Source organism: Lonchura striata, chromosome 12 (assembly GCF_046129695.1).
Source record: "Lonchura striata isolate bLonStr1 chromosome 12, bLonStr1.mat, whole genome shotgun sequence".
Lineage (NCBI taxonomy): Eukaryota > Metazoa > Chordata > Aves > Passeriformes > Estrildidae > Lonchura > Lonchura striata.
In genome coordinates, this window is record NC_134614.1 from 12,720,858 (window position 1) to 12,748,109 (window position 27,252).

At 62.5% G+C, this 27,252-nt stretch overlaps 1 protein-coding gene across 1 annotated transcript in view; it reads left to right on the forward strand.

Moving 5' to 3' along the window:
- The window catches only part of COL7A1 (collagen type VII alpha 1 chain), a 37,083-nt gene that overhangs the window by 7,954 nt on the left and 1,877 nt on the right, over positions 1-27,252 (forward strand). The window contains 117 exon segments of the mRNA XM_077786204.1: positions 378-468; positions 577-757; positions 835-994; positions 1,088-1,181; positions 1,265-1,423; positions 1,617-1,780; positions 1,879-2,008; positions 2,098-2,220; positions 2,761-2,910; positions 3,594-3,713; positions 3,833-3,979; positions 4,144-4,260; positions 4,335-4,484; positions 4,688-4,816; positions 4,902-5,048; positions 5,212-5,337; positions 5,407-5,550; positions 5,632-5,757; positions 5,832-5,978; positions 6,059-6,187; positions 6,266-6,412; positions 6,573-6,692; positions 6,777-6,923; positions 7,001-7,137; positions 7,220-7,346; positions 7,424-7,567; positions 7,639-7,796; positions 7,900-7,941; positions 8,093-8,119; positions 8,235-8,279; positions 8,491-8,583; positions 8,869-8,940; positions 9,253-9,288; positions 9,363-9,416; positions 9,586-9,654; positions 9,739-9,852; positions 10,154-10,180; positions 10,300-10,353; positions 10,466-10,528; positions 10,642-10,701; positions 10,847-10,882; positions 11,019-11,063; positions 11,277-11,312; positions 11,419-11,463; positions 11,564-11,599; positions 11,680-11,706; positions 11,798-11,827; positions 11,985-12,056; positions 12,161-12,220; positions 12,329-12,364; positions 12,514-12,594; positions 12,721-12,756; positions 12,842-12,886; positions 12,984-13,055; positions 13,221-13,265; positions 13,372-13,398; positions 13,481-13,522; positions 14,132-14,212; positions 14,371-14,406; positions 14,505-14,540; positions 14,626-14,706; positions 14,896-14,931; positions 15,158-15,229; positions 15,463-15,507; positions 15,690-15,725; positions 15,856-15,891; positions 15,999-16,103; positions 16,243-16,278; positions 16,455-16,490; positions 16,654-16,701; positions 16,820-16,855; positions 17,030-17,161; positions 17,320-17,529; positions 17,623-17,658; positions 17,838-17,882; positions 18,045-18,116; positions 18,251-18,295; positions 18,427-18,489; positions 18,576-18,620; positions 18,868-18,903; positions 19,182-19,217; positions 19,402-19,446; positions 19,686-19,718; positions 19,877-19,939; positions 20,028-20,063; positions 20,170-20,250; positions 20,350-20,418; positions 20,511-20,546; positions 20,634-20,675; positions 20,833-20,877; positions 21,024-21,068; positions 21,192-21,227; positions 21,352-21,411; positions 21,536-21,661; positions 21,796-21,867; positions 22,076-22,111; positions 22,364-22,423; positions 22,587-22,631; positions 22,705-22,740; positions 22,866-22,901; positions 22,991-23,047; positions 23,278-23,349; positions 23,604-23,675; positions 23,757-23,792; positions 23,875-23,955; positions 24,040-24,093; positions 24,305-24,358; positions 24,435-24,497; positions 24,601-24,663; positions 24,935-25,051; positions 25,408-25,485; positions 25,565-25,618; positions 25,821-25,869; positions 25,947-25,994; positions 26,421-26,510; positions 26,855-26,938; positions 27,031-27,150. Coding sequence (XP_077642330.1) covers positions 378-468; positions 577-757; positions 835-994; positions 1,088-1,181; positions 1,265-1,423; positions 1,617-1,780; positions 1,879-2,008; positions 2,098-2,220; positions 2,761-2,910; positions 3,594-3,713; positions 3,833-3,979; positions 4,144-4,260; positions 4,335-4,484; positions 4,688-4,816; positions 4,902-5,048; positions 5,212-5,337; positions 5,407-5,550; positions 5,632-5,757; positions 5,832-5,978; positions 6,059-6,187; positions 6,266-6,412; positions 6,573-6,692; positions 6,777-6,923; positions 7,001-7,137; positions 7,220-7,346; positions 7,424-7,567; positions 7,639-7,796; positions 7,900-7,941; positions 8,093-8,119; positions 8,235-8,279; positions 8,491-8,583; positions 8,869-8,940; positions 9,253-9,288; positions 9,363-9,416; positions 9,586-9,654; positions 9,739-9,852; positions 10,154-10,180; positions 10,300-10,353; positions 10,466-10,528; positions 10,642-10,701; positions 10,847-10,882; positions 11,019-11,063; positions 11,277-11,312; positions 11,419-11,463; positions 11,564-11,599; positions 11,680-11,706; positions 11,798-11,827; positions 11,985-12,056; positions 12,161-12,220; positions 12,329-12,364; positions 12,514-12,594; positions 12,721-12,756; positions 12,842-12,886; positions 12,984-13,055; positions 13,221-13,265; positions 13,372-13,398; positions 13,481-13,522; positions 14,132-14,212; positions 14,371-14,406; positions 14,505-14,540; positions 14,626-14,706; positions 14,896-14,931; positions 15,158-15,229; positions 15,463-15,507; positions 15,690-15,725; positions 15,856-15,891; positions 15,999-16,103; positions 16,243-16,278; positions 16,455-16,490; positions 16,654-16,701; positions 16,820-16,855; positions 17,030-17,161; positions 17,320-17,529; positions 17,623-17,658; positions 17,838-17,882; positions 18,045-18,116; positions 18,251-18,295; positions 18,427-18,489; positions 18,576-18,620; positions 18,868-18,903; positions 19,182-19,217; positions 19,402-19,446; positions 19,686-19,718; positions 19,877-19,939; positions 20,028-20,063; positions 20,170-20,250; positions 20,350-20,418; positions 20,511-20,546; positions 20,634-20,675; positions 20,833-20,877; positions 21,024-21,068; positions 21,192-21,227; positions 21,352-21,411; positions 21,536-21,661; positions 21,796-21,867; positions 22,076-22,111; positions 22,364-22,423; positions 22,587-22,631; positions 22,705-22,740; positions 22,866-22,901; positions 22,991-23,047; positions 23,278-23,349; positions 23,604-23,675; positions 23,757-23,792; positions 23,875-23,955; positions 24,040-24,093; positions 24,305-24,358; positions 24,435-24,497; positions 24,601-24,663; positions 24,935-25,051; positions 25,408-25,485; positions 25,565-25,618; positions 25,821-25,869; positions 25,947-25,994; positions 26,421-26,510; positions 26,855-26,938; positions 27,031-27,150 — 8,875 coding nt within the window.

Below are 27,252 nucleotides of genomic sequence, written 5' to 3' on the forward strand. Positions count from 1 at the left end.
CACCTTCCTGGGGCCGGAGCAGCCCCTGCGGGCCGGGGGCCAAGTGCAGCAGGGCCGGGTGCGCCCCGCCGGTGCCGCGGCGTGGGGCAGGGGAAGGGGCGGCGGTGGCACAAGCCGGGCTGTGGCCGGGCCAGGCGCTCTCTGTGTCCCCCGCACCGCGGACAGCCCCGCCGGCTGTTCACGGGCCAGCTGTGCCCGCCTGTCCCGGCCCGAAGCGGGGCTCGCCCCGCGCCGTGGGGTGCCTGGGTCGGTACTGGCACCCTGCCCTCCCAGCGCTGCCAGGCGTCTGGCACGGCTGGTGCTGGGAACCTCCCGAACGGCGGTCCCCAAGGCTTGGGGCTGGTGTGAGACTGTGGTGGCAGCATCCTATCCTGCAGGCTCCCACGATGAGCAGCCAACTCCTGCTCCTGGCTGTGCTCCCGGCGCTCCTGCGTCCTCCAGCTGCCGTGGCACAGAAGAGGAGCCAAGGTAGGTGCTGAGCACTGGGTCCACAGGGTGGGTGGGACAATAAGAGGGCTTCAACACCAATGTGCCACAGTGCCAGTCTGTGCCCTGAGTGCTGTCACTGCTCCACAGCAGTGTGTGAGGATGTGCTGGAGGCTGACATCGCCTTCCTGGTGGATGGCTCATCCAGCATCGGAAGGAACAACTTCCGTGCTGTCCGCACCTTCATGGAGGAGCTGGTGGGGCCCTTTGTGCAGGTGGTGGGTGAGAAGGCAGTGCGCTTTGCCATGGCACAGTACAGTGATGACCCACGGTGAGCTCAAGGGAGGGGGCATGTGGGGTGCAGGGTGGCAGGGCTGGGAAGTGACAGTGTCCCCCTGCACTCCCCAGGGTGGAGTTCTCATTCTCCCAGCACACTGATGGCACAAGTGTCCGGAGGGCCATCCAGCAGCTGAGCTACAAGGGTGGCAATACACGGACAGGTGCTGGCTTCCGCTACATTGCTGACAACTTCTTTGGTCCCACGCAGCGCCGGCCTGGGGTCCCCCAGGTATGTGCAGAGCAATGACCCTGGCAACATGGGGAGAAGTGTCAGGTCCATGGACCCCACACTGGATCCCACAGTTCTTTCCTGGCCCTGCAGATCTGCATTCTCATCACGGATGGCAAGTCCCAGGATGATGCTGAGGGGCCGGCAGCGAAGCTGAAGAGCCAGGGCATCAAGGTCTTTGCTGTGGGTGAGTGAGGCTTCTGCACCACATGAAACAGTCTTCTGCTTAGTTCAGGTTCTTCCCTCACCCGTCATCTCCCTCTGTCCCAGGTATTAAGAATGCTGACCGCAAGGAGCTGATCCGTGTGGCCTCGATGCCTACGGATGCCTTCTTCTTCTATGTCGGTGATTTCAAGCTGCTGGACACGCTGGTGCCACTGATAACACGAAGGGTGTGCACGACTGTTGGGGGCACCCTGCGCCTACTGGGTATGGGCCCCCATCCTCCTCCCTGAGGGGCACAGCTGCTGACAGTGCTGGGTGCCAGACCGTGCAGCATCTGACCCACCCCCAAAATGACCTCCTGGCTACCCCATCCCATTGGGCCACCTGTGCTGCCACAGCAATATCTCCTCTCTGCTTCGTGCACTGTGGAGCCAACAGCCCCTGTGCTACCCCACAGATGGGCCAAGGCACACTGGCCCCTCCAACCTGGAGATCCCAGAGCGGGGCCTGGACCATCTGCAGATCCGCTGGAGAGCAGCCAGCGGTCCCATCACTGGCTACCGGGTGCAGTACGTGCCACTGACGGGGCTAGGGCAGCCCATCATGGCTGAGAGGCAGGAGGTGAGTGCCCCCACCTGACTGCTCAGAGTTCCTGGGGGCTCCTGGTGGCTCCATGTGTGACCTGGGAAAGATGAGGGAGTGACATTGTTCCTGCCCAGGTGAGCGTGGGGCCACGGGAGACAAACACTGTGCTACGGGGACTGCGTGTTGGGACGGAGTACCTGGTCACTGTCACCGCCCAGTACGCCAACAGCATTGGCGAGTCAGTGTCTGGCCGAGGACGAACCCGTGAGTGTCCACATCCATGGAGGGGGTGAGTGCAGGCATTGGGTGCCACAGGGGGCTGGGGACTCATCTCTGCTTCTCTGTGCCTCCAGAAAGCCGTGCTGGCTCCGTGCTGGATTTTCGTGTGGTGGAGGCTGGACCGACCTTTCTGCGGCTGGCCTGGCAGCCTGGCCCCGAGCCCCCGCAGGGCTACAGCCTCAGCTATGCTGTGCAAGGTGAGGGGTGGTCCCTGCCTGGGCACCCTGCCTTTGTGCAGCCCCCTGGGCAGAGTGATGCACGGGGGAGCGTTAAGGCAGGGATACATGCCCGGAGTGCTGTGGGTGTGTATCCACCCACCTTCGCCACGGCAGCCGGCACGCGTGCGCTGGGTGTGGGGCGCGCGTGTGCGCAGAGGTGTGGAGGCAGCCTGTGTATTCCTACACCCCGAGGCTTCATGTGCAAGGTTCAGGGTGTGTGCTTGGGCGTGCATGATGGCTGGGGGCCTGGTGTGTGCCCCCATGGCTGCTGCACATGGGGGGCAGGCAGCAGACCCCCGTCCCTGGGTGGGACGGGGCTGGAGCCACACACCTGGCAGCCTCACCCTGGCCTCGGGCGCTCCAGGGGGTGCCCCTGCCCTGGCCCACGTCCCAGCACTTCCCAGTGCTCCCCACCCCTGGCACTGACTGGCATCCTCAGGGCAGGGTGCAGGCCCACAGGCACCCCTTCCCTGCTGGGCCTGGTGTGTGCTATGTCCCTGTGCCCCCCACACCCTCCAGGAGCACCTCAAAGAGAGGAGAAGAGCCTGACAGCCAGCGCACAGTCAGCCACACTCAGTGACCTGCAGCCCGATACCGAGTACGTGGTGATGCTCCAGCCCCGCTATGCACAGCAGCCCGCTGTCCCTGCCACCCTCACCGCCCGGACACGTAAGCACTGTGCCCAGCCCTGCGCCCAGCCAGGGTTAGGAATGGGTTCCCAGCACAGGGATGGCCCCTCCAATCACTGTGCCCCATTGGGATGGGGCTGCCTGGCCCATGGCTGTCTGTGGGGATGGGATGGGGATGCAGGTGAGCATGGCTACAATGCAATGCTCTGGGCCCCAAAAGTTGCTCCCAGGGCAGGATGCAGCACTGTGTGCTCCCAAATTCCTTTGCAGCCTTCTGGGAGTGTTTCCACCAGAGCTTTCTTCCCATGATGTAAAAATGTTGACTGAAAAAATGCAGGGTTTGAGTACAGTGCTCTGTGGGAGGAAAGTGTGGTTTCCACCAGGGCAGAGGCTGTTGGAAAGCATCAGGAGTGACGGTGAGGCCCCAGGGCAACACCTTTGCAAGCATCAGATTTTGGCAAACCAATTCCTTCAGCTGCCCCAGGCAGTCTTAACCCGCAGAAGGTATTTAAGGCATTAAGAGGAAGACATTTGAGCTCCATTTTGCAGGAGTTTGATGCTTTGAAGGAGCCGCCTGAGTGTGGGCTGCACTCAGTGACCTCAGTGTAGTTAGCATCCGTGAGCAGGGGCTTCCTGGGGACAGCAGGTTTGCAGTGGTTTGCATTTCCTGCTGCCCCCTGCCCACTCTCGTGTGGGAGATGAACAGTCACCTCACTTCCACAGGGCACCTGGTGGGCGTGCAGCACTTGACTGTGCACAACGTCTCAGCACAGAGCATGCTGCTGGCCTGGCAGTCTGTCAGTGGTGCGACCGGCTACCGCCTCTCCTGGACAACCCTCACAGGTAGGTGCCTCTCCCAGAGCTTGTGCCCCTTCTGCTGGAGGCCCCTGTGAGGAAGGACAGCAGGGAGCTGGTGGCACCTGCTGCCTGAACTCAAGGGACTGCTGCACTGGCTCCTACAGGGCAGGACAGGCACAGGGTGGACCTGGATGCTGGGCAGATGTCACATGCACTGGTGGGGCTGCAGCCCAACACCGACTATGTGGTGACAGTGGCCCCACTCTTCAGGCAGCTGGAGGGGCCCGCAGCCACTGTGCGGCAGAGGACAGGTGAGTGTTGGGTACCAGTGATGCCATCCTGCTGCTGTGCATGGGAGGGGGCAGGGACAGCCCTCATAGCCCTGTCCTTGCCATGTGCGAGGACCAGAGACACGGGCTGGGTGGCTGGCAGCAGAGTGGCACAAGGTACCTGGCCCATGGGGTCCCTCTTGCAGAGGCAGGTTCAGTCCAGACGCTGCAGACCAACATCCTGGGCCCCACCTCCATCCAAGTGCTCTGGACCAGTGCCCGTGATGCTCGTGGCTACCGTCTGGAGTGGAAGAGAGCCACAGGTAGGCTCGAGGTGCCTGTTGCCCCTCCGGGCCCTCCATGTCAGCAGCTGGCTGTGATCCTTCCCTTCCTGCAGGACCAGAGCCCCCCAGAACAGTGTCTCTCCCCAGCAGCACCAATACTTACCAGCTGATGGGGCTGAAGCCGGGCACCGAGTACCGCATCACCCTCTACACGCTCTATGATGGTGGGGAGGTGGCCACCCCTGTCACCACCTTTCAGACAGGTGAGTGCTGCTGTGGGTCCCCTGAGTTGTCCCCAACATTCCAAGCCTTTGGCATGGAGGGATGTCCCAATGGACACTGCTCAGCCTGAGGACTGCCTTGGCCAAGAGAACCCCCAGCTGTCTGGTCACAGCCCAGGATGAGAATGGGGGCTGTGCTCTCCAGGCTGTGCCGCTCCAGCTGTGCCTCACATGTCCCCTCACAGGTGTGGAGGCACCCGTGGGTGCTGTGTCAGACCTGCGGCTGGTTGAGGAATCGGGCAGGTGGGTACGCCTGAGCTGGACCGGTGTCCCCGGTGCCACCGAGTACAAAGTGGTGGTGCGCAACAACCAGGGTGAGTCTGCGGGCAGGGCACGGGTGGCACCTGGGGGATCCTGAGCAGCTGACACCGAGCCACTGCACTGCCCTGCTCCTGGCAGATGGCTCGGAGAGGACGAGGCGCATCCCAGGCAGCCAGACGGGGCTGGAGCTTGGTGACCTCCGGGAGGGCGTCACCTACCTGGTGCGTGTCTCGGCACTGGCAGGCAGCCGGGAGGGCAACGCTGCCATGCTTACCGTGCGCCTCAGTAAGTCCACATCAGGGTTTGGTACCAGGAGTTCTGGTGTTGCATGTTCCCACTCTGGCACGCAGCTGTCTCTATCCCCCTGCAACCCCTTGGGATGGCAGCTTGGCTGTGGGGTCCCTTTGGACTCCCCAAGGTGATGCTGCGGTGCTATGGGGTGGTGCAGAGTATCCAGATGTGGGCAGCATTTCGGATCTGCGGGTGATGGAGGCCGGTCCCAGCCAGCTGCGGGTCACCTGGCGAGGGCTGCCAGGTGCCGGGGGCTACCTGCTGACGTGGCAAGGCAGTGACGGTGAGTGTATGGACCACGGGGTGCTGTGGCAGCAGTGCTGGAGCCCTTCCTATCCCAGCCATCTCTTAGGTCTGAAGAAATCCCGCTTCCTCCCTGCTGACCCCACCACCTTCACCATCGAGGGGCTGCATGCCAACATTGTCTACACCATCAGTGTCTCGGCCATTGTGGATGGCCGTGAGGGCAGCCCTGTCACTGCCACGGGACGGATAGGTGAGATAACCCCTGCCTGACAGTTCTGTCTGGTGCCATTGGCTGTGACCTGGGGTGACAGTGGCCCTCTTGGTGTCACAGTGCCGGAGCAGGTGGGGAAGGTGACCCAGCTGGAGGTGCAGGCATCCAGGAGCAATGTTGCCCGTGTCACTTGGGTCGGTGTGCCGGGAGCCACTGCCTACCGTGTGGTGTGGAGCCGCAGGGACGGTACTGTGGGATGGGGATGGGGGTGGGCTGTGAGGGCAGCAGGGTGGGTGGCCTGATGCCACAGTCCTTGGCAGGAGGTTTGGAGAATAGTCGGCGAGTCCCTGGCCACACCAACTCCTTTGACATCCCCAACCTGGAGGGAGGCGTCTCCTACACTGTGAAGGTGACGGCACTCATTGGCAACCGGGAAGGCAACCCCGTCTCCGTTGTTGTCACCACCCGTGAGTGCTGGGGCAGGGGGCAGCACCCCAGGGTGGCACTGGGCAGTCCTGCCCCTGACGCCTGCCATTCTGCTCCACAGCTGAGGCAGTTCCCCTACGCCCTGTCAGTGGCTTCCAGGTGACCGAGGCCTCAGAGCATCGCCTGCTCCTGACCTGGCTGCCAGTGGCTGGCAGCACCGGGTACCGTCTGTTCTGGCGCCTGCCTGAAGGTAAGCACAGCTGGCTGGAGCTCCCGCATCCCTGACAGCCCCCACCTGCATCCCCTCACCCCTCTCTGCCCCTGCCAGGGGGGCCCCCGCAGAGCCAGCAGCTCCCAGCCAGCTCCAGCTCTTATGCCCTGTCGGGACTGGAACCGGGCCGGCACTACCATATCAGCATCACCAGCCTGGCAGGCAGCCGGGAGAGCGAGCCAGCCACCATCACTGCCATCACCAGTAAGGGACTGCCTGTGGCCAAGGCAGCATAAACCCCCTGACACATGGCTTGAGCCCAGAGGGGCACCCAGGGACTGGACTGTCCCAGCATTGGGCTGGGGAGGGAGCACGTTGGGAACTGCCCCATGAAGCTGGGATACCCTTTCCTCCCCCTTGGTAGCTGCCCCAAGCCACATCACCAGCCTGCGGGTGACAGAGGTGCAGAGGGATTCAGTGACTCTCACCTGGACCCCAGTCCCTGGTGCCTCTGGCTATGTCCTCTCCTGGAGCCCTCCTGCAGGTGAGACGAGTGGGTGGCCCCAGGATGGTGGGCAGCATCCCCGCGAGGGCTTGCTGATCCCTCTGACTGTCCCCTGGGTGGCAGCTGGTGGGGAGAAGGGGCGGACGCTGCCCAGCACTGCCAGCTCCCAGCAGGTCTCTGGGCTGCGCCTGGGCCAGCGCTACACCTTCACCCTCCGGCCACTGCTGGGGAGCGCGCCAGGTGCCGAGGTGTCCGTCAGTGAGCGCACAGGTACTGTGGGGTCCCCGCAGGGGTGAGCTGAGCTTGTCTCCACTCTGGTGGTGGCTTCACCCCTTCCTGTCCTGCAGTCTGCAGGGATGCCCTCGGTGACGTGGTCTTTCTAGTACACGGCATCCGCAACAGCTCCTCTGGTGCCAATGCTGTCCGCACCCTCCTCTCCAACACCGTGTCTGCCCTGGGGCGCCTGGGCCCTGAGGGCACACAGGTAGGCTGCTGCCACAGCACTGGGGGCACGAGGGGGTCATGGATGAGCCGTGGTGCCCACTTGCTCCCCTGCACCCTTGCAGGTGGCCCTGGCCACGTACAGCTCCCGCAGCCTACCCTGGCTGCTCCTGAACCGCTCCAGTGACCTGCGCACCGTGCTGGAGCAGATCCGTGCTATGCGCTATGAGGATCCCAGCGGCAACGCCATCGGTGAGGGGAGGCACTAGGAGCTGGGGCAGTGGTTTCTGGGGTCCTGCTGACTGTCCTTCTTCCTTCTCCCTCTCTAGGGGCAGCCATCAGCTTTGCCAGGACCTACCTGCTGAGTCCTGGCGCAGGGCGCCGTCTCGGGGTGCCAGCAGTGCTGGTGATTCTGGCTGACAGCCCCTCTGGGGATGATGCCATCACTGTGGCCAGGGACGTCAAGGCTGGGGGTGAGGATTAATAGGGTCTCATCAGGGTGTGCAGGGACTTCTGTGGGGTGCTGAGGGTGCTCTCTGCTCAGGGGTCCAGGTGCTGGCAGTGGGCATGGAGGGGGCAGACCGGGAGCAGCTCCGGCGCATGGTCACCAGTGAGGACCCACGGTACATCTACCATGGCAGAGACCTGGCAGAGCTGGAGGGAGAGCTCACCGATGACCTCTGCACCATCATCTCCACCAGGGTAAGGGCCTGAGTACCTCGGGGGATGGAGAGGGGGAGCAGCCCCATGTAAGCCAGAGGATCTCAGATCCCTGGGTTCACACAGGCTTGTCTTTTCTTGCCAGCCGGCGCCGGAGCCAAAGCCCTGCTCTGTGAAGTGCCCCAAGGTGAGCTTCTCAAGGCTGTGCCATGCTGGGCTGTGCCGTGCCACAGATGCTCAGCATGGGTCATGGACCCCTAGTTGGTGACGGCAGAAGCCCAGTGGGGAGTTAAGTACAAGAGTGCCAACCCCAACCCCTTCCCTCTGTCCCCTTGCAGGGCGAGAAGGGAGACCGCGGTGAAGCAGTGAGTGCTTTGGTGACGCCCTGCCACCAGCTGGTGGCTTTGGGAGGTTTGCATCTCCCATACCGCGCTAACATCAGCTCACAGGGGATGCTCACTGCTGGCTTTGTCTCTGCAGGGACTGCAAGGACGTATGGGACCACCAGGTCTCCCTGGGCAGCCGGTAATAACCTGATGGAGGAGGGAAGAAGAGGGGCAGCTCCCTGGAGAGGGCAGTGTCATGGTCCCCATGTCCTCATGTTCCCTCATCCCTTTGCCCTGCCAGTGGGTGGGTCTGGGGCAAGGACATGTCCAGTCCTTGCTACAGGGATACACATGCAACACCTCTTGACCATCACCTGCCACCCAGCCTGTCCTCTCCACTGTGTCTCCAGGGTCGCCACGGGCTTCCTGGCTCTCCAGGACCACCAGGGCCACAGGGTCCACCAGGAGAGAGTGCCGAGGGTCCGGGCAAGAAGGGAGACAGGGTGAGTACCTCTGGCCCCTAGGCACCCCAGGACCCCTGGACACAGTGACCTGGCTCCATGGGGCCTCTCACTGCCCCTTGTCCTTTTGGTCTCCACACCTATGCTGGAGGGGAAATCCCACTGAAGAACCCCAGTCCAACCCCACACTGCACCCTCACATCCCAGCTCAGCACATGGGGAAAAGCACCCTGGAACCCAGCTCTGCCTTGGGGCTGCCCTGAGCTGAAGGAGCCTGGCAGTGCTGGGGTACACCAGATGCTGGCATGATATTCCTCTGTCCTGCAGGGATTTCCTGGAGCTGATGGGAGACCAGGAAGCCCTGGACGCCCTGGGAATCCTGGAGCACCTGGGCAGCCAGTGAGTAAGGGTGTCCTTTGGCTTTGCTGCTGCACAATGGGCCCTTCCCATGGCCCTGCCTGCTCCCTGAGCCAGCCTCTGCTTCCCTGTTCCCTCTGCTGGGGGAATCTCAGCAGCTGGCAGGGTCGCTGCTATCTCCTGTGTGTGTATCCCAGTCAAAGTGTACTGTCTAGCCTTGCTTTGGCTGGAGATGGCGTGCCATGCCATGCTATGCCATGCCATGCCATGCCATGCCACCTCATTCCATCTCATCCCATCCTCACTCCCCTGGCTGGCAGGGATGTGTTCACCTCCTGAGCTGTTGTTTTCTAGGGCATCCAGGGCACCCCTGGTCCTCGAGGGGATCCTGTGAGTATGGCCCCAGCCTTCCCCAACCCTTCTCACACCCAACACCCCCTCTCATTCTCATCTTTCCTTCCCAGGGGACACGTGGTCCCATGGGACTTACTGGCCCAAAGGGGGAGAAAGGTGAACCGGTACGTGATGGACAGGGGGCTGCCCACAGGGTCCCTGGGGAGCAGTGGGGACCCTGGTGGGCACAGCTTGGTACCTGGCATCTCCTGGCCCCAGGTGTCCCCATCTCCCTGCCAGCCTTCTGGCCTTACGGGGCACAGGCGGTCACTGACTTTTCCTGCCCTGCTGCAGGGAGAGCCCAGGGTGATCACGGACGGAGTGCGGGGGCTGCCAGGCCAGAAGGGGGAGCCGGGTGTGCCGGTAGGTGCGGGAATAGGGATGGGAAGGGCTCTCTGCCAGCACCCCCAGCCCAACCTCAGCTGATGGAGCACCTCTGTCCTCCAGGGCAGCCCCGGCTCACCTGGGATCCCTGGCTCACGGGGGCCTCATGGTGATCCAGGCCCCCCTGGTCCACTCGGACCCATGGGGCTACCAGGACATCCTGGGGAGTTTGTGAAGGTACGTGTCCCCAGTGCTGAATGGGGATGGCTGGGGGATGTGTGGGCAGAGGGAAGGGGGAACAGGCAGCTGCTTGGAGCTGCTCCCTGCTGGACTCCTCCTGGCCCTGCTCGTGGGTTGTGCCTGCACACGGATGCTCGTGCCTGAGCTGTTGCTGGCACTGGGCAGCGTGGGGAGAGGCACTTGGCATGCACATACCCTAATGCCACTGATGGGCTCTACCCAGCATGTTCCTCTTCTGTACAAGGAGGGCATGGGAACAGCCCAGAACTTCCCTTATTTGCTTTTTTCACCTTTGCAGGGAGAAAAGGGTGACCGAGGAGAAAGGGTGAGTGGCTGTGTATTTCCCTGACTCATCTACCCTGCTGGGTGGAGGGGTTCCTCAGGGTGCTGGGGAGGACTGAGCCCTCAGGGCAACCACACAGGAGCTGACTCTTCTCTCTGCAGGGCCCCCCTGGATTCGTAGATGGGGCAGTACCTCGAGGGGACCCTGGACCCCCAGTGAGTTCAGCCCCTTGGCCAACAGGGTTGGCAGAGGGGATCAGGGCTGCAGTGGCTATGTGTGCCCAGGGCTGAGTCACATCCTCAGGGGCTGAGATTTTCTCTCTTGCAGGGCCTGCCTGGGGACCCCGGGCCTCGGGGACCTGCTGGGCCCCCTGGCCTGAAGGGAGAGAAGGTAAGAAGGTGCTTCCCACTGGGGCTGGACCTCGCACCACTCTCCAGCGAGGATTCCCATCTAATGGGCATCCCCATGTCATGAGCATGGCTGTCACCTTTCCAAATCCCCAGGGTGATGGCACAGAAGGTTTCCCAGGGCCACCTGGCCGCCCCGGGGACCCAGGAGACAGGGTGAGTTTCCTGAGAGAAGGTAAGGAGGCAGGAGCTGGCCATGCCAAGAGCCAAGCCTTGAGAGCACACTTGAGCACTTGTGCTTTGAACAGCCTGGGCATTTGCCTTGTCACACCGAGGGTGACAATGTCTCCCTTCTCTTCAGGGTCCTCGGGGACCACCGGGGGAGCAGGGCAGGAAGGTGAGCAGGGCAGGGACCCAAGGGACGCTCCTGCCATGCCTTTGGCAGAGAGAAGGGGGTTCTGGGTTCTGTGCCAGGACCCAGGGTGTCCCCCAAAGGTCCTGCTGCCCCTGACCCTTGGTTTCTCCTATACCAGGGAGACCGTGGGGCACCGGGTGAGCTGGGAGAGACTGGCGAGAAGGTGAGAGGGTGCCAAAGCAGATGGGCATTGGCCGGTTCTGGTGTCCCTGGGACCTGGTGGTGGCAGTGCCTGGGAATGGCTGTCACAAGCCAGTGGTCTTGCATGGGATTCAGGACTGGCTCATGAAGAGCTCTGGGGTGGTGTGTGGGGTGGGGGCAGTGTGATGTGGAGGGAGGAAGGCTCCCTGAAGCCCTCCTCTGCTTTGCTCTGCAGGGAGACCGCGGTGTGCCGGGCCCAGAGGGTGAGAAGGTAGGTGCATGGCATGGTGGAGTGATGCCTGCTCTGCCCTGGAGCAGCCACCCTGGCAGGGGGTGGCAGAATGCCCACACACCTTCCTCTTCCTCCTCTCCTGCAGGGTGAGATGGGAGCCCCAGGGCACCCAGGGCCATCAGGCAGAGAGGTGAGCCAGGGTAGTGGGTGTGTGGAGCCAGGAGCTGCCATGCCCTGGGTGCACATTCCCAGGCACTGCCAGCCTCCTGAGGTCTCTAATCTTGCCACAGGGAGCTCCAGGACCGACTGGTCCCCGGGGGGAGAAGGTGAGGGCAAAGTGGGGTCCCAGTGGGGTGGCAGGGGTCTGTTGGGGAAGGGCCTGGCAGTGACACCTGTCTCTCTGCAGGGCGATCCAGGACCACCTGGCAGGCCAGTAAGTGTTACTGCCCACCTGTGCCTGCCCCAGCCCCAGGACAGGGAACCATGGGCAGTGTCCAGCATGGTCTCCTCTGCTTCTCCTCCAGGCTCCCAGCGTGGCTGGTGTTGGAGAGAAGGTAACCCTGGCCCAGCTGTGCCCTCCACCCTCTGGGCATGGCTGTGGGCTGGGGAGGGGGGTTGCACAGTTGGACTCATCCTGGTCCCAGGCCTGGTCCACAGCTGCAGTGGGGGAAAAAAAAGGGTGGTTTGGGGTGCTGATTTTGTCTGCTCTAGGGTGACAGAGGTTTCCCAGGACCAGAAGGACCTCCTGGCCCCAAGGGTGAAGCAGGAGATAAAGGTGCCAGTGTGAGTACTGCCTTGAGGATAGGAAGCACAGGGCACATGGCACAGCCCTCCCCAGACCCATGGTGCCTGTGCTGCTGCTCCATGCTATGTCCTTTCACATCTAGGGTCCCCCTGGCCTGAGCATCCCAGGGCCAGCTGGCCCCAAAGGCGAGCAGGGCGATCGGGTGAGTCTGGGGGCACCCTGGGGGCACCAGCTCATGGCCCTGGTCCCTCTCCTGTCAAGGGGTCACCGAGGTTCCCAGTGACACCTGCTCTTCCTCTCCAACAACCAGGGTACCGTTGGCCTCCCAGGCAGGAGTGGCCCAAAGGTGATGTCACTGCCCTTCCATTCATCCGTCCATCCATCCATCTGTCTGTCTGTCTGGCTGGCTCCAGAGGGGCTGCTCCTGCAGGCTGTGCCCCTTCTCTCCCCAGCTGCCCAGACTCTGCCCTGAGTGTTGCCCCTTCCCTTGCCTAGGGTGACCCAGGAGAGCCCGGGGAGAAGGGGGAGCCGGGCCGAGCAGGCACCCCTGGGCAGATCGGGCTGCGAGGCAAGGAGGTAGTGTGGGACAAGGGGCTGTGGGGCACCGCGGCCCTGAGGAGAGGCGGGGCTGGCAGGGAGCAGGGGGATGCTGGTCACTTGTACTTTTCTCTCCTGGCCGGTGCCCACTGATTTGTGCCTCAGGGAGAGCGAGGAGAGAAAGGTGACGAAGGCACCCCGGTAAGTGAGGGTCCCCAGGACCACTGCCCCCCTTCCCACTGCCTCTGATGCCACTGCCCCCCAGTCATCCCCTCCTTCTCCACAGGGTGAAGCGGGTCTGCCTGGCAAGCCTGGAGACAGGGGTCCCCGGGTAAGTGCTGGGGTGCTGGGCACCTGGGGCAGGAAAGAGACTCGTGGCCTTGGGGTGGCTCCTGCTAATGCACATCTTCCCTTTGCCCTCCACCCAGGGCCTTCCTGGCTACCGTGGCCCCCCCGGGGAGAAGGGTGACTTGGGGGACCCAGGACCTGAAGGCAGGAATGTAAGTAGTCCCTTGTGTCCCTCCACTGCTCTGTGGACACCCACCACTCCAACACCTCACTGCCCCACACCCACCCTTACCCCTGGAGTACCCCCATCCCACAGGACCCACACCCCACGGGTCCCCCATTTCCTCCCCCTCTGACTCCATCCCTCTTTCCTGCAGGGCAGCCCTGGAGCACCAGGGAGCAAGGGTGACCGTGGGGACCCAGTGAGTGATGGCAGGGCCATATGTGGCCCCCCACCCCAGAGCCAGCTGTGCCCTCCCCAGGGCTGTGCCAGCTCCCCTTAATCTGCTTCCCTTGCCCTTCTTTCAGGGGCCTCCCGGACCCCCAGGACGAACTGTAAGTTCTGCCTCCCTCTTCTCCCTGCCCATGGGCTGGTGTCTAGTCCCGTGTGCTCCAACAGCTCCTCTCTGCCCCACAGGTCGATGTTGGGCTCGGAGGAGTAGGGGGAAAGGGTGAGAAGGTAATGAATAATGAGTCCTTGGGATGCTGGTGGTGGGATACCCTCTGCTGTCCTCTGGGCTCTGCCTGACCACTGGCATCATTGTTGATCAAGCCCTCCCTGCCCAAAACAGCCTCTGCCGTGTGCATCTGATGTGCACCAAGACTGAGAGGCACATGGGGAGCACAGGGGCTGACACTCATACCCTGTGATGGGAGGAGGCCCTGTAGGGCTGAGGTTTCCAAAGGAACTGGTGTGCTCCTGGCTCCTCAGCCCCACAGGGATCCTGTGGCAGCACCCAACACTCTGGGCATTCTGCTTTTACAACCCAGCTTAGGCTCAGGGCAGTTTTGGCCACAGGTTGTGCTCTGTGCTGGGCAGCACTGTGGTCCCAGCTGTGGCCAAGGCTCAGCAGTGCTACTCTGTGCCTTTCTTCTGAACCACACTCTGGCCCCCACTCCCCCAGCAGGAGCTGCCCACCCACCAGCTACTTCTTTTTTAGCCTGTGCCTCTTATTTTGAGACCATTCCTCTCACTCCACCCCTAAACCACACGACACCAGCACTGTGTACTCTGGCACAGGCTGGGTAGAGCACAGTACCCTCTGACCACCGTGCCCTTCCCTGGCAGGGGGACCCTGGGGACCCAGGTGAGGATGGTGCCAAGGGTGCCCGGGGTGATGCTGGCTCCCCTGGACTGCCTGGAGAGAGGGTAGGTGCCGCGTCCCTGCTGTGGGAGGCATGGGGACAGCATGGTGGGTGATGTTCTGTAGGAGAGCCGGGGTCCTGGTGTGCAGGGCCTGCCTGCTGAGCACCTGGCTCCCCTCCTTCCCCCCGTGCCCCACTGCTGAGCGTGTCTCTTTCCTGCAGGGTGTGGAGGGCCCCCGTGGTCCCCCTGGCACACGGGTAAGTGTCCCCTTTCCCATGGGGGTCTGAACAGGGCACCCGTGCCCTGTGCTGCTCCTGTTAATGGGAAATGGGGCTCATTCTCTTCTGGCCCACAGGGTGACCCTGGGGACCGAGGCCTGCCGGGAGAGAAGGTGAGAGTACTGGGGGCTGGGGGCTGCCCCACGGCACTCCCATCCCACCCCAAAGCTCCAACCATCCTTCCCTGCTCCCTTCCAGGGGGACCGTGGCTCACCAGGGCTGGATGGCCGCAATGGGCTGGAAGGCAAAGCTGGGCCCCCAGGGCCTGCTGGGCTGCGGGTGAGTGTGGTCCCAGCTGGGGGGAATGCCTGTGCCTGGGTGCCACAGGCAGAGCTGTGGGACAGAGGGGTGATGGGGTGGGAGGAGCTGTGTCTGGGGATAAATGGCCACAGACCTCTGCTCCAGGCTGGAGGAGGGACCTTCAGCAGGATGGGAATGTCCCTGTCCTCACCTCCTCCTTGTCTGCAGGGGGACCCAGGAAAGCCTGGAGATCCTGGCCGGGATGTAAGTACCTCTGGAGAGGGTGGGTTTAGGTTGTGTTCCTGCTGGGGCCATCAGACTTGTAAAGGACCAGTGTCCTGTCCCATGCTTCTTGGTCCAGGGCAGTGCAGCAAGACCCTCCCCTGTCCCAGCAGAGTGGCACTGCCAGTCACACTCCCTGCTCCCAGGGCTGGCTGTGGCAGATGGGTGCCCTGCTGCCTTGTGCTCCCACCATCTCCTTTCCCTACAGGGGCTGCCTGGACTGCGTGGGGAGCAGGGACCACCTGGCCCCATGGGTCCCCTGGGGCCACCTGGCGTGCCTGTAAGTACCAGCCCAGTGCCTGTAAGTACCGCCCTGCACCCTAGGGACACATCCTAGGGTCCCATGCCCTCTGTGGATCTCAGCTGGATCCATCTGGTGGGGCTGGCCCTGAGCCCAGCTCCCCCTTCCATGCACCTTGAGGCTCCAGTGGGGCCCTGGCACCCCTGGCTGCTGCTGCCTCTGGCTGGTGGAGAGCCTGTGGGGCTCCCTCACTGCCTTTCTTTTCCTCCCAGGGCAAAGCCGGTGAGGATGGCAAACCTGGCCTGAATGGCAAGAATGTGAGTAGTGGAAACAGGGCTTGACTTTGGGGCTCTCCCAGGATGCTGAGGGATAGTGATCCCAGTACAACATAAGGCAAGGGGAGGATGTGGCAAAGAACCCCATGCTCTGAGCCACCCTCGGGTTTGTACCCGTGTTGAGATGGTTCAGTGGGGTGCTGACAGGCAGCCTTTGTTCCCAGGGAGAAGATGGGACACCAGGAGAGGATGGGAGGAAGGTAAGGAAGTGATCCACAGATGGTTCCTGTGTGGTCCCCATGTGATCCCCATGTGTGCCCCACCCTGGAGCACCATTTTGGGGCATGTGGATGGGGCAGCATCCCTCCAACTCCTTTCTCTCCTGGTTAGGGAGACAAAGGTGATGCAGGACTACCTGGGAGAGAGGTGAGTAGTCTCCAAAGAGGAGTGTGAGATGGGGGTGCTGGGTACATGCCCCCATCAGGCCCAGACCTGGGTCCCAAGCTCTGGCAGTGACACTGCTCTCTTGGCAGGGCCGCAGCGGTGCCAAGGGCGAGCAGGGGGACAGAGGTGTGCCAGGCCCCCTCGGCCCCCCTGGCCTTCCTGGTGTCCCAGGGCAGGTTGGCCCCCCAGGCCAGGTGTGTAGTTCTCCAGCCCATGGTGCCCTGGAGTCCAGACTGCTCTGAGGCAGGCAGGACCCCCATCCATGGCTCCCTCAGGACACTGCCCTGTGTCCATGGGGGCCAGGTGCTATTTTGTCACCTCCATGTCTTCTAGGGCTCCCCAGGCCTCCGTGGGGTGGCTGGACCAAAGGTAAGTGTGCTCCTGCCCCCAGTCCCCCATGGCAAAGGTCTGGAGAGGACCAGGTGCCAGAGGGAATAAGTCCCTAGCAGGAGTCCCCAACCCCAAGATAACAGGGCTGGATCCTGGTGCTGCAGTTGGTGCTGGGCAGCCTGACTGCTCCCCTTGATCCCTTTGCTGTGTTTCAGGGGGACCCAGGGGAGCCTGGACTGCCAGGGGAGCCGGTGAGTAGCCAGCACTGAGCCTGGCAAGCTACCAGCACCCAGCCACAACCACAGCCAGGCAGCACCAAAGTGTTAACTCTGAAACCTGCCAAGGGTGAGCACTGCTCACCCCTCTTGCTGCACCTCTGGCATCTTCTCATTCCCTCTTTTCCTCTAAACCTAGGGGCGACCTGGCAACCCTGGAGCACGTGGAGAGCCTGGGACTACAGTGGTGAGTCCCTACCCTGACCTGCTGTGCTGGGACAGCAGCATGAGCCCTGAGGGACAGAGAACCATCCACAGCCTCTGTGGTGGGAACCTATTTTGGTTTTGATGTCTTTTTTTTGCAGAACATTGAACGTGGCCTGGAAGGGCTTGGCATCAAGGTATTATTTCCTGACTGTCAGGCTGGGGCTTTTTCCTGCCACATGGCAGCAGGTAGAGGGCATGGGAGGTGGTGGGGGATCCAAGCAATTTAGGATGGGTTAGCACGACTGTGGAGTGCTGCTACAGCTGGGCTCCACTTCTGCCCTGACTGGTGGCTCTCTCGTCTCTCCCAGGTTTCATCCCTGAAGGAGCTCACGGGTGCCTATGACGGGAGCTCGGACTCGTTTCCACCGGCGGTTGAGCGGCTGCGGGGCCAGAAGGGCAGTCGGGGGGATCCAGGAGAAAGGGGGCCCCCAGGCCGAGAGGTGAGTGGAGCTGGGCTCAGTGCCAAGCCCCAGCTCTGCCCCACTCCTGCTTTCTGGGCTGGCTGGGGGTCCATGCAGCCGCCTCAGCCCTGGGGTGCTGGGAGGGCTCACAGCCCCGCCTCAGGGCTGGCTCTGGCAGCGCAGCTTTTGTTTTGCAGGGCTCCTTAGGCTTCCCTGGCGAGCGAGGACCCAAAGGTGACAAGGGAGACCCAGGTACCCCCGGCCCCCAGGGCCCCATGGGCCGGGCCGTGGGTGAGCGGGGTCCCGAGGGCCCGCCTGGGCAGCCAGGGGAGCCTGGCAAGCCAGGCATTCCTGGGGTGCCGGGCCGGGCTGGGGAGCTGGGGGAATCCGGGAGGTCCGGAGAGAAGGTGAGTGTGTGTGGAGGTGCGAGGTGAAGTCTGGGGGACCTGGTCTGGGGGCTTGGGGATAGCGCCGTGACAGCCACCACGGTGTCTTCACAGGGTGACCGAGGAGAGAAGGGCGACCGAGGTGAGCAGGTGAGCTGGGACAGGGGCGTGGGGCCCTCCATCCCCTCTTGTGCTGTGCCCCTCTTGAGGGGATGCAGGGCTCTCTGTGGGGCAGGCCGATGCCCTGTGGAGGCCAGGAGTGGCCGTACCAGGAAAGCTCTGCTCTCCCATGCCCTTTGACACTCAGCCTATTTCTCTACACTTCTCAGGGAAGAGATGGCTTGCCTGGACCCCCAGGCCCTCCAGGGCCCAAGGTAGGTGATGGCTGCTGCTGGGGACCATCGTCAAGGTGCCAGTCTGCCCCTCTTGGGATGAATGGCCACATCCAGTCCCTTGGCTCAGGGACCTGGAGAGGGCTTTGCCCCTGAGGAGTCCTTCCTGAGGTCCCCAGGGCCCTGACTGTGCCCTGCCCACAGGTGGACGTGGTGGAGGGCAGCCTGATGGGCCTCCCAGGTGAACGTGGCCCCATCGGACCCAAAGGAGCCAAGGTGTGTGGCTGGTCTGAAAGAAGAAGGGCAGCCAAGACAGCTGAGCTGGGGCAGCATCATGAGCTGGGGCTGAGGATGGTGGTGGGGCAGAGGGGCAGCAAGGGCTGATGGCATCTGTCTTCTTCCCCACACAGGGTGAGCCAGGAGCTGAGGGCGAGCGGGGACCCAAAGGAGATAAGGTCTGAGGTTATAAGTCTCCCATGTTAACAGCCCTGGGTGAGGGCACTGCTGGGCACACCCTTGGCAGGCCCTGGGAGGGCATGGGAAGGTCCCTGCCTGTCTTGTGACCCTGTGCCTGTCCCCACTGCAGGGTGAAGGTGGCTTGAGGGGTGAACGAGGAGAGCCTGGTGAGAAGGGCAGGGACGGCAACCCCGTGAGTACTGCACTGCTGCCCTGCCTGACACTGGCCCTGGACCCTGCCTGGCACTGATCCATCCCTGTCTCCATCCTTTGCTCCAGGGTCTCCCGGGTGAGAGAGGGCTGGCAGGCCCTGAGGGGAAGCCGGTGAGTGGGGACATGTTGGAGAGGTGCAGGCTGGGACTGGGGGAGCTCCTGTGGTCTCACACCAGGCACTACCAGCACCAGCAGGAGAGTTTATGGCTCGTTCACCTCCTTCTCCCCATACCTCTCCCTATTCCTGCCCCTCCTAAATGCCCTGGCTGGGTACCAAACACTGGGAATGGAGGGCAGGCAAGGCTGTGGAAGTGCTGGTTTTCCCCTTGTCCACTGACTCTGATGTGGTTCTTTGCAGGGCTTGCCAGGCTTTCCTGGCGTGCTGGGACGCCCGGTAGGTGTCTGTGTGTCTCCCATGTCCCTGTGTCCCACCACCTCAGCACACAGCTGGGGGCTCCTGGCTCTGAATGCTTGGTGAAACCGTGGGGGTCACCCTGCTGCTGGGCTGGGTCCTTGGCCCTCTGCATCTTAAGCAGGACCTGTCCAGGCTTGTCTTACTTGGTGCTTACAAGAGCTGCTGGCACTGTCTGGGTCTGCTCTCCCTGGGGACACCCCCTGCTCCCACTGGGGAAAACCCACTTCTGCAGTGATCCCATTTCTTCCTCCCTTCAGGGCAATCAGGGAGACCCAGGACCCCCAGGACCTCCGGTAAGGAGCCACCTTGCACCACGTGCAGGGGACTGTCATGCAAGGGTGATGTCAGCCAGGGTGGGCATTCCTCCACAGAGCAGAGGTGGGGTGGCACTGCTGGGACTGAGTGGTCCTGCTGCCCCCTCCCTGTTCTGTGCAACCAGCAAGCACCACCCCAATAATGTCCCTTTGTCCCCTGCAGGGCAGCACTGGCCCACCAGGGACCCAGGGCCCAGCTGGTGCCAAGGTAAGGCAGCAGCATTGGCATCTGCATCAGCATCAGCATTGCCATGTCCAGCCTGGCAGAGGGAAAGGGTGCCTTGCCAGATTTGGGGACTGGAGGGAGGACCACATTTCAGGAAGTTTTGGGCTGGAGGGAGGGACATTTGGCTGGACCCCCTCCTGGATCCAGCTATGAAGATATGCCTGTGACCAAAGTAGCTGGTCGGTTGGGGTGGTGGGGCTGATGCAGCGTGTTCTTCCCAGGGTGATCCAGGGGAACCTGGCTCCAGCATCCGTGTGAGTACTCATATCCTCCATGCCTGTACCCACCTGGCTGCCCAAAGCCATCCAGCCTCCCCAAAATCAGCCAGTCCCACCCTAACACATCTTCCCACAGGGGCAGCCAAGGTCCTGGCTGTTCCATCCCCTCTCTGACGTGTCTGTTTCCACTGCAGGGCTTGCCTGGCCCCCAGGGCAACATGGGCCTGCCAGGACCCCTTGGCCCCCCTGGCCCAGGGGTAGGTATTTGCAGCACCCCAAACCCACGCCTTGGCTGTTCCTGGTGCCTGGGATGCTGCTTGATTTCTGCTCATGTCTCCGTTGCAGGGCCCGCCGGGTGTGCCTGGGCTGCCGGGACAAGTGGTGAGTGTGTTGCCCCCCACATCTGGCTGCCATCAGTGTGGGTGCTTGGGGCTGCCTGGGGGGCTGTAGGGCCCCCACACCCCACCCCCACTCTCACTGGCTGCAGGGGGAGAGCGGGAAGCCAGGCGTGCCGGGCAGGGATGGCGTGCCAGGGAAGGATGGCGAGGCAGGAGTGCCTGGGAAGATGGTAGGTTGGTGCTCACCCTGCCCCATCCCAGGGGGACCCTCACTCAGCTCAGCCTGGCATGGCCACAGCGGAGGCTGAGGGCTGTGCCACTTGTGCCAGGGCTTACCAGGACCTTCGGGGCCTGCTGGTCCCAAGGGAGAGCCAGGGGATGCTGGACCTCCGGGGCAGGTGAGTGCAGAGCTCTCAAGGCATCACAAGAAGGCATGGCATGGCATCCCCATGCTGCTCTGCTCACCTGCCCACTCTGTCCTCTGCCCCAGGCCATCGCTGGCCCCCCTGGAGCCAAGGGAGAGAAGGTAAAGAGCCGGGCTGGGGTGGGCAAGGGTCTGCTGGGCGCTGGCATCTGCAGTGGGCACATCTGAGCACCTGTGTGTGCCCTGCAGGGTGAGCCGGCACTGCTGGAGGGTGTGCTGCTGGGAGAGCCCGTGAGTCACCCCACAAACCTTGACACTCCCATTACCCTCATCTCCCCTCACTGGCCTTTCCCTGCCATTAACCTTGTCCCCTCCCACCACCCTTGCCTTCTGAGGGGCAAGCCAGCCCTGTGGCTGCCCTCTCCCCTGACACTGCTGTCCCTGACAGGGCTCCAAGGGTGACCGAGGCTTGCCAGGCCCCAAGGGTGAGAAGGTGAGTGCTGCCCTGGGGGTCAGTGGAGAGGGGCTGTGTGGTCCCCAGCTCCCTGGCTGCTTGGCCACAGTGTGGGGATCCAGCTGCGGCTGCTCCCCCAGTTCATAGTCCCACACATCTGCTTTTTACTTGTTTTTCCCTGCCAGGGGGAGCCAGGAAAGCTTGGAGAGCCAGGAGATCCTGGGGAAGACGTGAGTAGGAGGCATATTGGGGTGATGGGTGGGTACTGAGGACAGTGGATGCTGGTGGGGGCTGGGATCTGTGCCCCTGCCACCTACTGCCCAGGTCTTCCTGGGGGCTTGGTGTCTTCACAGGGAGCCAAGGGATCCTCTGGAGCCAAAGGGGAGAAGGTACATGTCCCCTGCTCCCAGGGGGATGCCCCACCCTGGGGGATGCTCTGGGTGACATGATGGCCCTGGCACCCCTGTACCCACCAGCCAGGTGATGTGCCACATGCTCTCTGCCACCTTGCAGGGATCAGTGGGTGTCGGTGCACGGGGACCACCAGGACAGGACGGGCCTCCAGGTTTGAAGGTAACCCCTGTCTATGTCACCCTGGCTCTGATCATGGCCCTAATGCCCCAGTGATGCTCTAGCTTGGCTGGCTGAAGGAAAAACACACTCGTGAGGAGCTTCATCTTTTACTTCCCTACTTCAGGGTGACATTGGCTTGCCAGGATTACCAGGACCCCCAGGCTTAGCAGGCACTGCCGGGATGCCAGGACAACCAGGCCTGAGAGGGGACAATGGACAGCCTGGCCCTCCAGGTCCTCCAGGAGAGAGGGTAAAGACTACAACCAGAACACGGCATCACTGGTCCTGGCGACCCTGAACCCTTGTGCAGTGTCAGCGATGTCCCTGCAAGCCCCTTTGCTTCCCAGCCACAGCCTCTGCCCATTCCTGCTTTCTCCCTGCCAGGGCTTGATCGGCTTTCCGGGCAGGGATGGTGCCGCTGGACCACCAGGACCTGTGGGGCCCCCAGGGCCGGCCGTGAGTATGGTGCCACAGCATTCCTGGGCGTGTGGGCTCTGCCCTGGCTTCCCTGCTGGCTCAGACAGGCTGACAGGGACCAGCTGGCACCTCCCTGGCCCCTGGGGCAGGCTGGTGCTGGAGTGTGCAGTACCACGGTGGGACTCCCAGAGATGTGTCTGGCATTGCTTTCCTCCCGTGGCTTGCTCACCCTTCTGCTTTCTTTTAGGGCATACAAGGGGCCCCTGGCCTGAAGGGTGACAAGGTAGGACCAGGGGCAGCCCTATAGTATGAGAGGTGGGAAGCTGCTTCTCTTGTGGAGTGTCCCTGCAGCCCCCTCACCCCTGAGGGTGCTGAGCCCACTCTGGATGGTGGCACATGGGAGCCTCCTGTGCGCCAGGCAACCAGAGAGGTGGTGGGGACTGCGGGGTGTCCCCTGGCATGGGGGGTACCTGGCAGGGCTGGGAGGAGCTGTGGGCAGTGAGGATGGGGGTGAGTTCTTGCCTTCGTCTGGCAGGGTGCTCCAGGGGCCGGGCTGCCAGGAGCCAGAGGTGAACGTGGTGACCCAGGACCACGGGTAGGTACTGCCATAGTCCCCACCATGTCCCCACAGCCAGCGACAGGAAGGCTCACAGTGCCAGCCCTGACAGGTCTCTAAGCCAGAGCTGCAGCTGTCCATGGGGTGGGGTGATGCTGGGGTGCCCCCATCCTAAACCCCCTTCTCATATCCCTTCTTGCAGGGTGAGGATGGGCGCCCAGGGCCAGAAGGGGATCGTGGGCCAGCAGTAAGTACCCCCCTTTCTCAGCTGCACCCCGATCCAGGCCCCCTCCTGACCACACCTCTCTTCTCCCCCTCAGGGCGTGCCGGGGAACCGCGGGGAGCGTGGGGACAAGGTAAGGGACTCTGCGGGCTGAGGAGATGGGGAGAGAATGATGCATCTCCAGGTACTGGGGTGCCCAGGGAGGTGCTGCCTGCTCCCTGCTGTGCATCTTTGCAGCATCTCACCTCATCCTTACAGGGAGACCTCGGGGCCCCGGGACCCAAAGGAGACAAGGTGAGTCCTTGGGGTGAGGGGCAATGGGAAGGAGGCAGCAGCCCTGACCCCCCTTCTCATCCCCACCTCTCTCTGCTTTGGGTGTACAGGGCGACACTGTGGTGGTGGAGGGACCGCCTGGAGCACGGGGCAGCAAGGGGGAGCCGGTAAGAGCTGTCCCTCTCCTCCCTCCCCCCATCCTTCCTGAACCTCTGGGAAGAGCTGGAGGAGCTTTTCCCTGCTGGGGTACCCTCCCTTGCAGAGCATATTGTTCCCTCTCCTTCAGCCACCCTACAAACCCCCATTTTCCTTCTCCCAGGGATTGTCCTCCCCATCCTGATGTGTGTCTGAGCTTCTTCTCATCCCCTGACCTCTCCCTGTGTTTCCTCCTTTGCAGGGAGAGCGTGGCCTGAAGGGCACAGAAGGGGACAAGGGGGACAAGGGGGAGCAAGGCATGCTCGGAGAGAAGGTACAGGGCTGGGGGGAACTTGTGCAGGGCTGGGAGCTGCTGGGTTGGGGATCATGGAGGGCTATTGACAGGGCAAGGGACAGAGGAAGCGGGGCATGATGGCATCCCTGTGCCCTGTGTGCTGCTGCTAGCAGGGACATGGTGGAAGGGGACCTGCCAGACCTGGCCTCGGAGGTGACCATGGCCGTGCTGTGGCCATGCAGTGGCTGGAGCTCTCCCTCCTGCCCTGTGTTGATCTGGGTTTCTGCTTGCAGGGCACGAGGGGTGAACAAGGAGAGAAAGGCTCCATGGGTTTCCCTGGGGCACGCGGCCCTAGCGGGCAGAAGGTACGAAGCTGTGCAGCCCCTCTGCTGAGGGATGGCACCATCCCCCTCACCTGCCCTGACTGATGCCTTTGCCTTCCCCAGGGAGAGGCTGGAGCACCAGGAGAGCCTGGGGAGCCGGTGAGGAGCTGTGTCTTTGTGCCCCTGGCACCCCGCTGCAGGGCAGGAGCAGACCCTGCTCACGCTGTGTGCTCTCTCACAGGGTCAGCCTGGCCGTGACGGGATCCCCGGGGCCCGAGGGGAGAAAGGGGACATGGGACCCCTGGGCATGCGTGGCCTCAAGGTGGGTTGGCTTCTCTGGCTGTCAGGGCTCTCCTGGCCAGGACTAGTCCTGGCTTGGCATGGCTCTGACTTCCCATCCTTGCAGGGTGACCGGGGCATGAAAGGTGCCTGTGGCCTCAACGGGGACAAAGGCGAGAAGGTGAGTGGGTGCCTGTAGGGTGCTGCAGGATGTTGCCTGGAGGCTGTGACCCTTTGGATCCCCTCCATCAGCCAGCAGCAGTGGGGAGATGGCTGAGGCCAGACTTTGACCCTGTTGCAGGGTCGTGGGGTCCCCTCCTCTGCCTGTGGCTCTGGGGTGAGCACTGAGGGGTGAAGGACTGACTGCCCTGCCTCTCTCCTGCCTGCTGTAGGGAGAGCCAGGGATCCCAGGGCGCTCAGGACTGCCAGGGAGGAAAGGAGAGCCGGTAAGCACCACGCTGACACCAGAGTGGGACGGGAAAGTGTGGCTGGTGGCTGATGGACATCTGCTTTGTCCTCCAGGGAGAGCTGGGTCTGTCAGGACCACCAGGCATTCCTGGAAAAGAAGGGCTCATGGGACCCAAGGTAGGTTAGAGCAGTGCTGGGAAAAGCTGTGCTGGCACTTCATCCCCTCACTGCCTGGCCCCCCACCATGTGTCCCCTGCTGCCTGTCCCTTCCTCTTTGCAGGGTGACCGGGGATTTGATGGGCAGCAGGGAGCCAAAGGAGACCAGGGAGAGAAAGGAGACCGGGTGAGCAGGCTGGAAAAGGATGGGATGCATTGCACCACAATGCTTGTACCAGGATACAGCCTTGGTTGAGCATATGCCTGATGCTCCCATTCAGCACTGCTCTAGATTATGTCACTAAACAATGAATTACAACAATTCCCTGCTCTTTATGAGAAAGCACCAGTGCTGTTTTTTTGGGGATGCCCAGCTATGGGGTAAGAGGATGTCCATGGCATCTGCTCTGAAGTCAGGGGCTCTGACACCCCTGGCCTCACCCTCTGCTCTCCTCCAGGGTGCCCCAGGTGTTATGGGTGGCCCTGGTCTCCGGGGCAGTGACGGTGCTCCTGGCCCCCCTGGGCCCTCAGGGAGCGTCGGCCCTCGAGGTCCTGAGGGCATGCAGGGCCAGAAGGTAAGTCCTCACCACAGGTCTCACATGGTCCCCCCCTGGGGCTGTGAGGATGGGAGGGCCCGGTCCCCTTAGTGGGTGAGGGGTGGGTGGCATCTGGATCATGTCCCAGCTCTGTCCTGCCCTGCCAGCTCGCTGGCTTTGGCTTCCTCCCTTGTGTCCCCCTGCCCAGGGGATGGAGTCTGAGGGGAGGAGTCTGCAACCCTGCTTGTCCTTGAGTTGAGCTGGACCTGTCCCCATCCCCACCTACACTGGCATCCCTGGGGTGCGGGCATGGGGAAAGCAGCACCTCCATGGTGCTGGGGAGAGCAGAGAGACTCCAGCACCAGCACCAGATCCTGAGCACATGTCCTTTGCAGGGAGAGAGAGGCCCCCCTGGGCAGTCAGTGCCGGGTGCACGTGGCATGCCTGGCATCCCTGGCGAGAGAGGAGAGCAGGTAAGTGTGTGAGTGCCTGGCCCTGCCTGGATGAGCTCCAGCCAGGGCCAGCTTCCCACCTCCTTTCTGCTGTCCCCAGGGCAGTCCTGGCACCCACGGGCTCCGTGGGGAGAAGGGAGAGCCAGGCATGACGGTAAGAAGCCAGAAGGGAGCCAGCACAGGCTCGTGGCACTCAGGTCACTGGGGTGAGAAGGGGTGCTGGATCCATCCCACAGCCACTGATGTAGGGGCTGCCCTCACCTCTGGGCTCTGCTAGACCCTGGGGAAAGGGTTTTTCCTCCTCTTGAATTGCACCACCCCCCATAACTATCCTTGCCCCTTCATGTGCCCGGCAGGAGGAGGAGATCCGTGCCTTCGTCAGGCAGGAGATGAGCCAGCACTGTGGTGAGTGTCCCCACTGCAGCCCTGGGGCTGGGGGTCTGGACCTGCTGCCCCTGACCCCCATCCTGTCTCTCCTACAGCCTGTGGTGGCCACTTTCCACAGCACCAGGATTCACGTGAGCACTCAGGTTGCAGCTCTTCCTTCCTATCTCCCTGCCCCACACATGTGGCACAAAAGGAGCCCAGGCACCCAGGTGTGCCACTGGTTTTGGGGAGCTGGAGGTGGCTGGCACCCTCCATGACCCTTCAGTAAGGGTCAGCATCAGTGTAGGAGCCTGCACAGGGAGAAGGGATGGTGTGTGCCAGAAGTGATGGCACAGGGATCCCCTGGGACAGCTGGCTCAGGATGGTGCCAGTGGGGTCTGGGTGCTGCCAGGGTCTGCCCAACTGAGGGGATCACAGGAACTGTACCCCATCTATTCTCGGGTGTCAGAACTGGGGCAGGGGTCTCACAGGGATCAGCAGTGCTGGAGAGAAGGGTAGGCTGGAGGAGTGGGATTGGAGGGATGGAGGCAAGGGGTGGGCTGGGATGAGGTGGGTGCTTTCTCTCCAAGGAGGCTGGGGGGCTCAGGCCAGGAGCAGCTTCCACCCTGCCCAGGGAGTAGGAAGAATCGTCCGCCAGGAGAAAGAGCATGACCAAACAGGTGATGGAGAGTCTGGAGGATCTGTGAGATCTGGTAACATGGGCATGTGTGTCTCCCTGTGCCCTCCCCTATCCCTCTCCTGCTGGGCTCCAAGTGGGTGCTGTCCCTCCTCCCCTGCCTGTCCCTCTTCCAGAAGCCCCCATGGCAGCCCTGATCTGTGGTGCAGAGAGAGGAGAGGGTATCTCCAGATCCACCATCCCTGTTCATGTACCCTGTCAGCTGCACCAGGGTTGGGTAGTGCTAGACTGCTCCACACTTGAAAGGGGTGGTTTTCCCTTGGGAAATAAGGGGAAAACAGCCCAGACTCCTTTGCCTCTTCCCTGATGCCTGTGTCCCCTTGACAGGGTCCTTCTCCACTCAGCCATTCCTTGCTGGCAGCAATCACATAGTCCCTGTGCTGAAGTTGTCACACGCTGAGGAAGATGAGGGTGTGTCATCCATGTGCTTTTAGTCCTTGTCCCCCTTTTCCTGTGCTCCATGTGTGCGGTGAGGACTGCTCATGTGTGGTGCTGTCTCCCAGGGCAGGACAGGCAGATCATGCTCAACAATGACGACCTCACATATGACAGCATGGATGGAGAGGAGGATGACTATGATGAGGTCCCAGAGATGGACAGCTTGGAGCAGCCCACAGTGGATGGTGAGCTTCTCTGCACTCACCTGGCACTGAGAGCTAAGCTACTGGGGGAAACCATGGAGCTGCCCCAGGTTTTGCTGGGGAGGTGTCTTTACATCCAGCTGG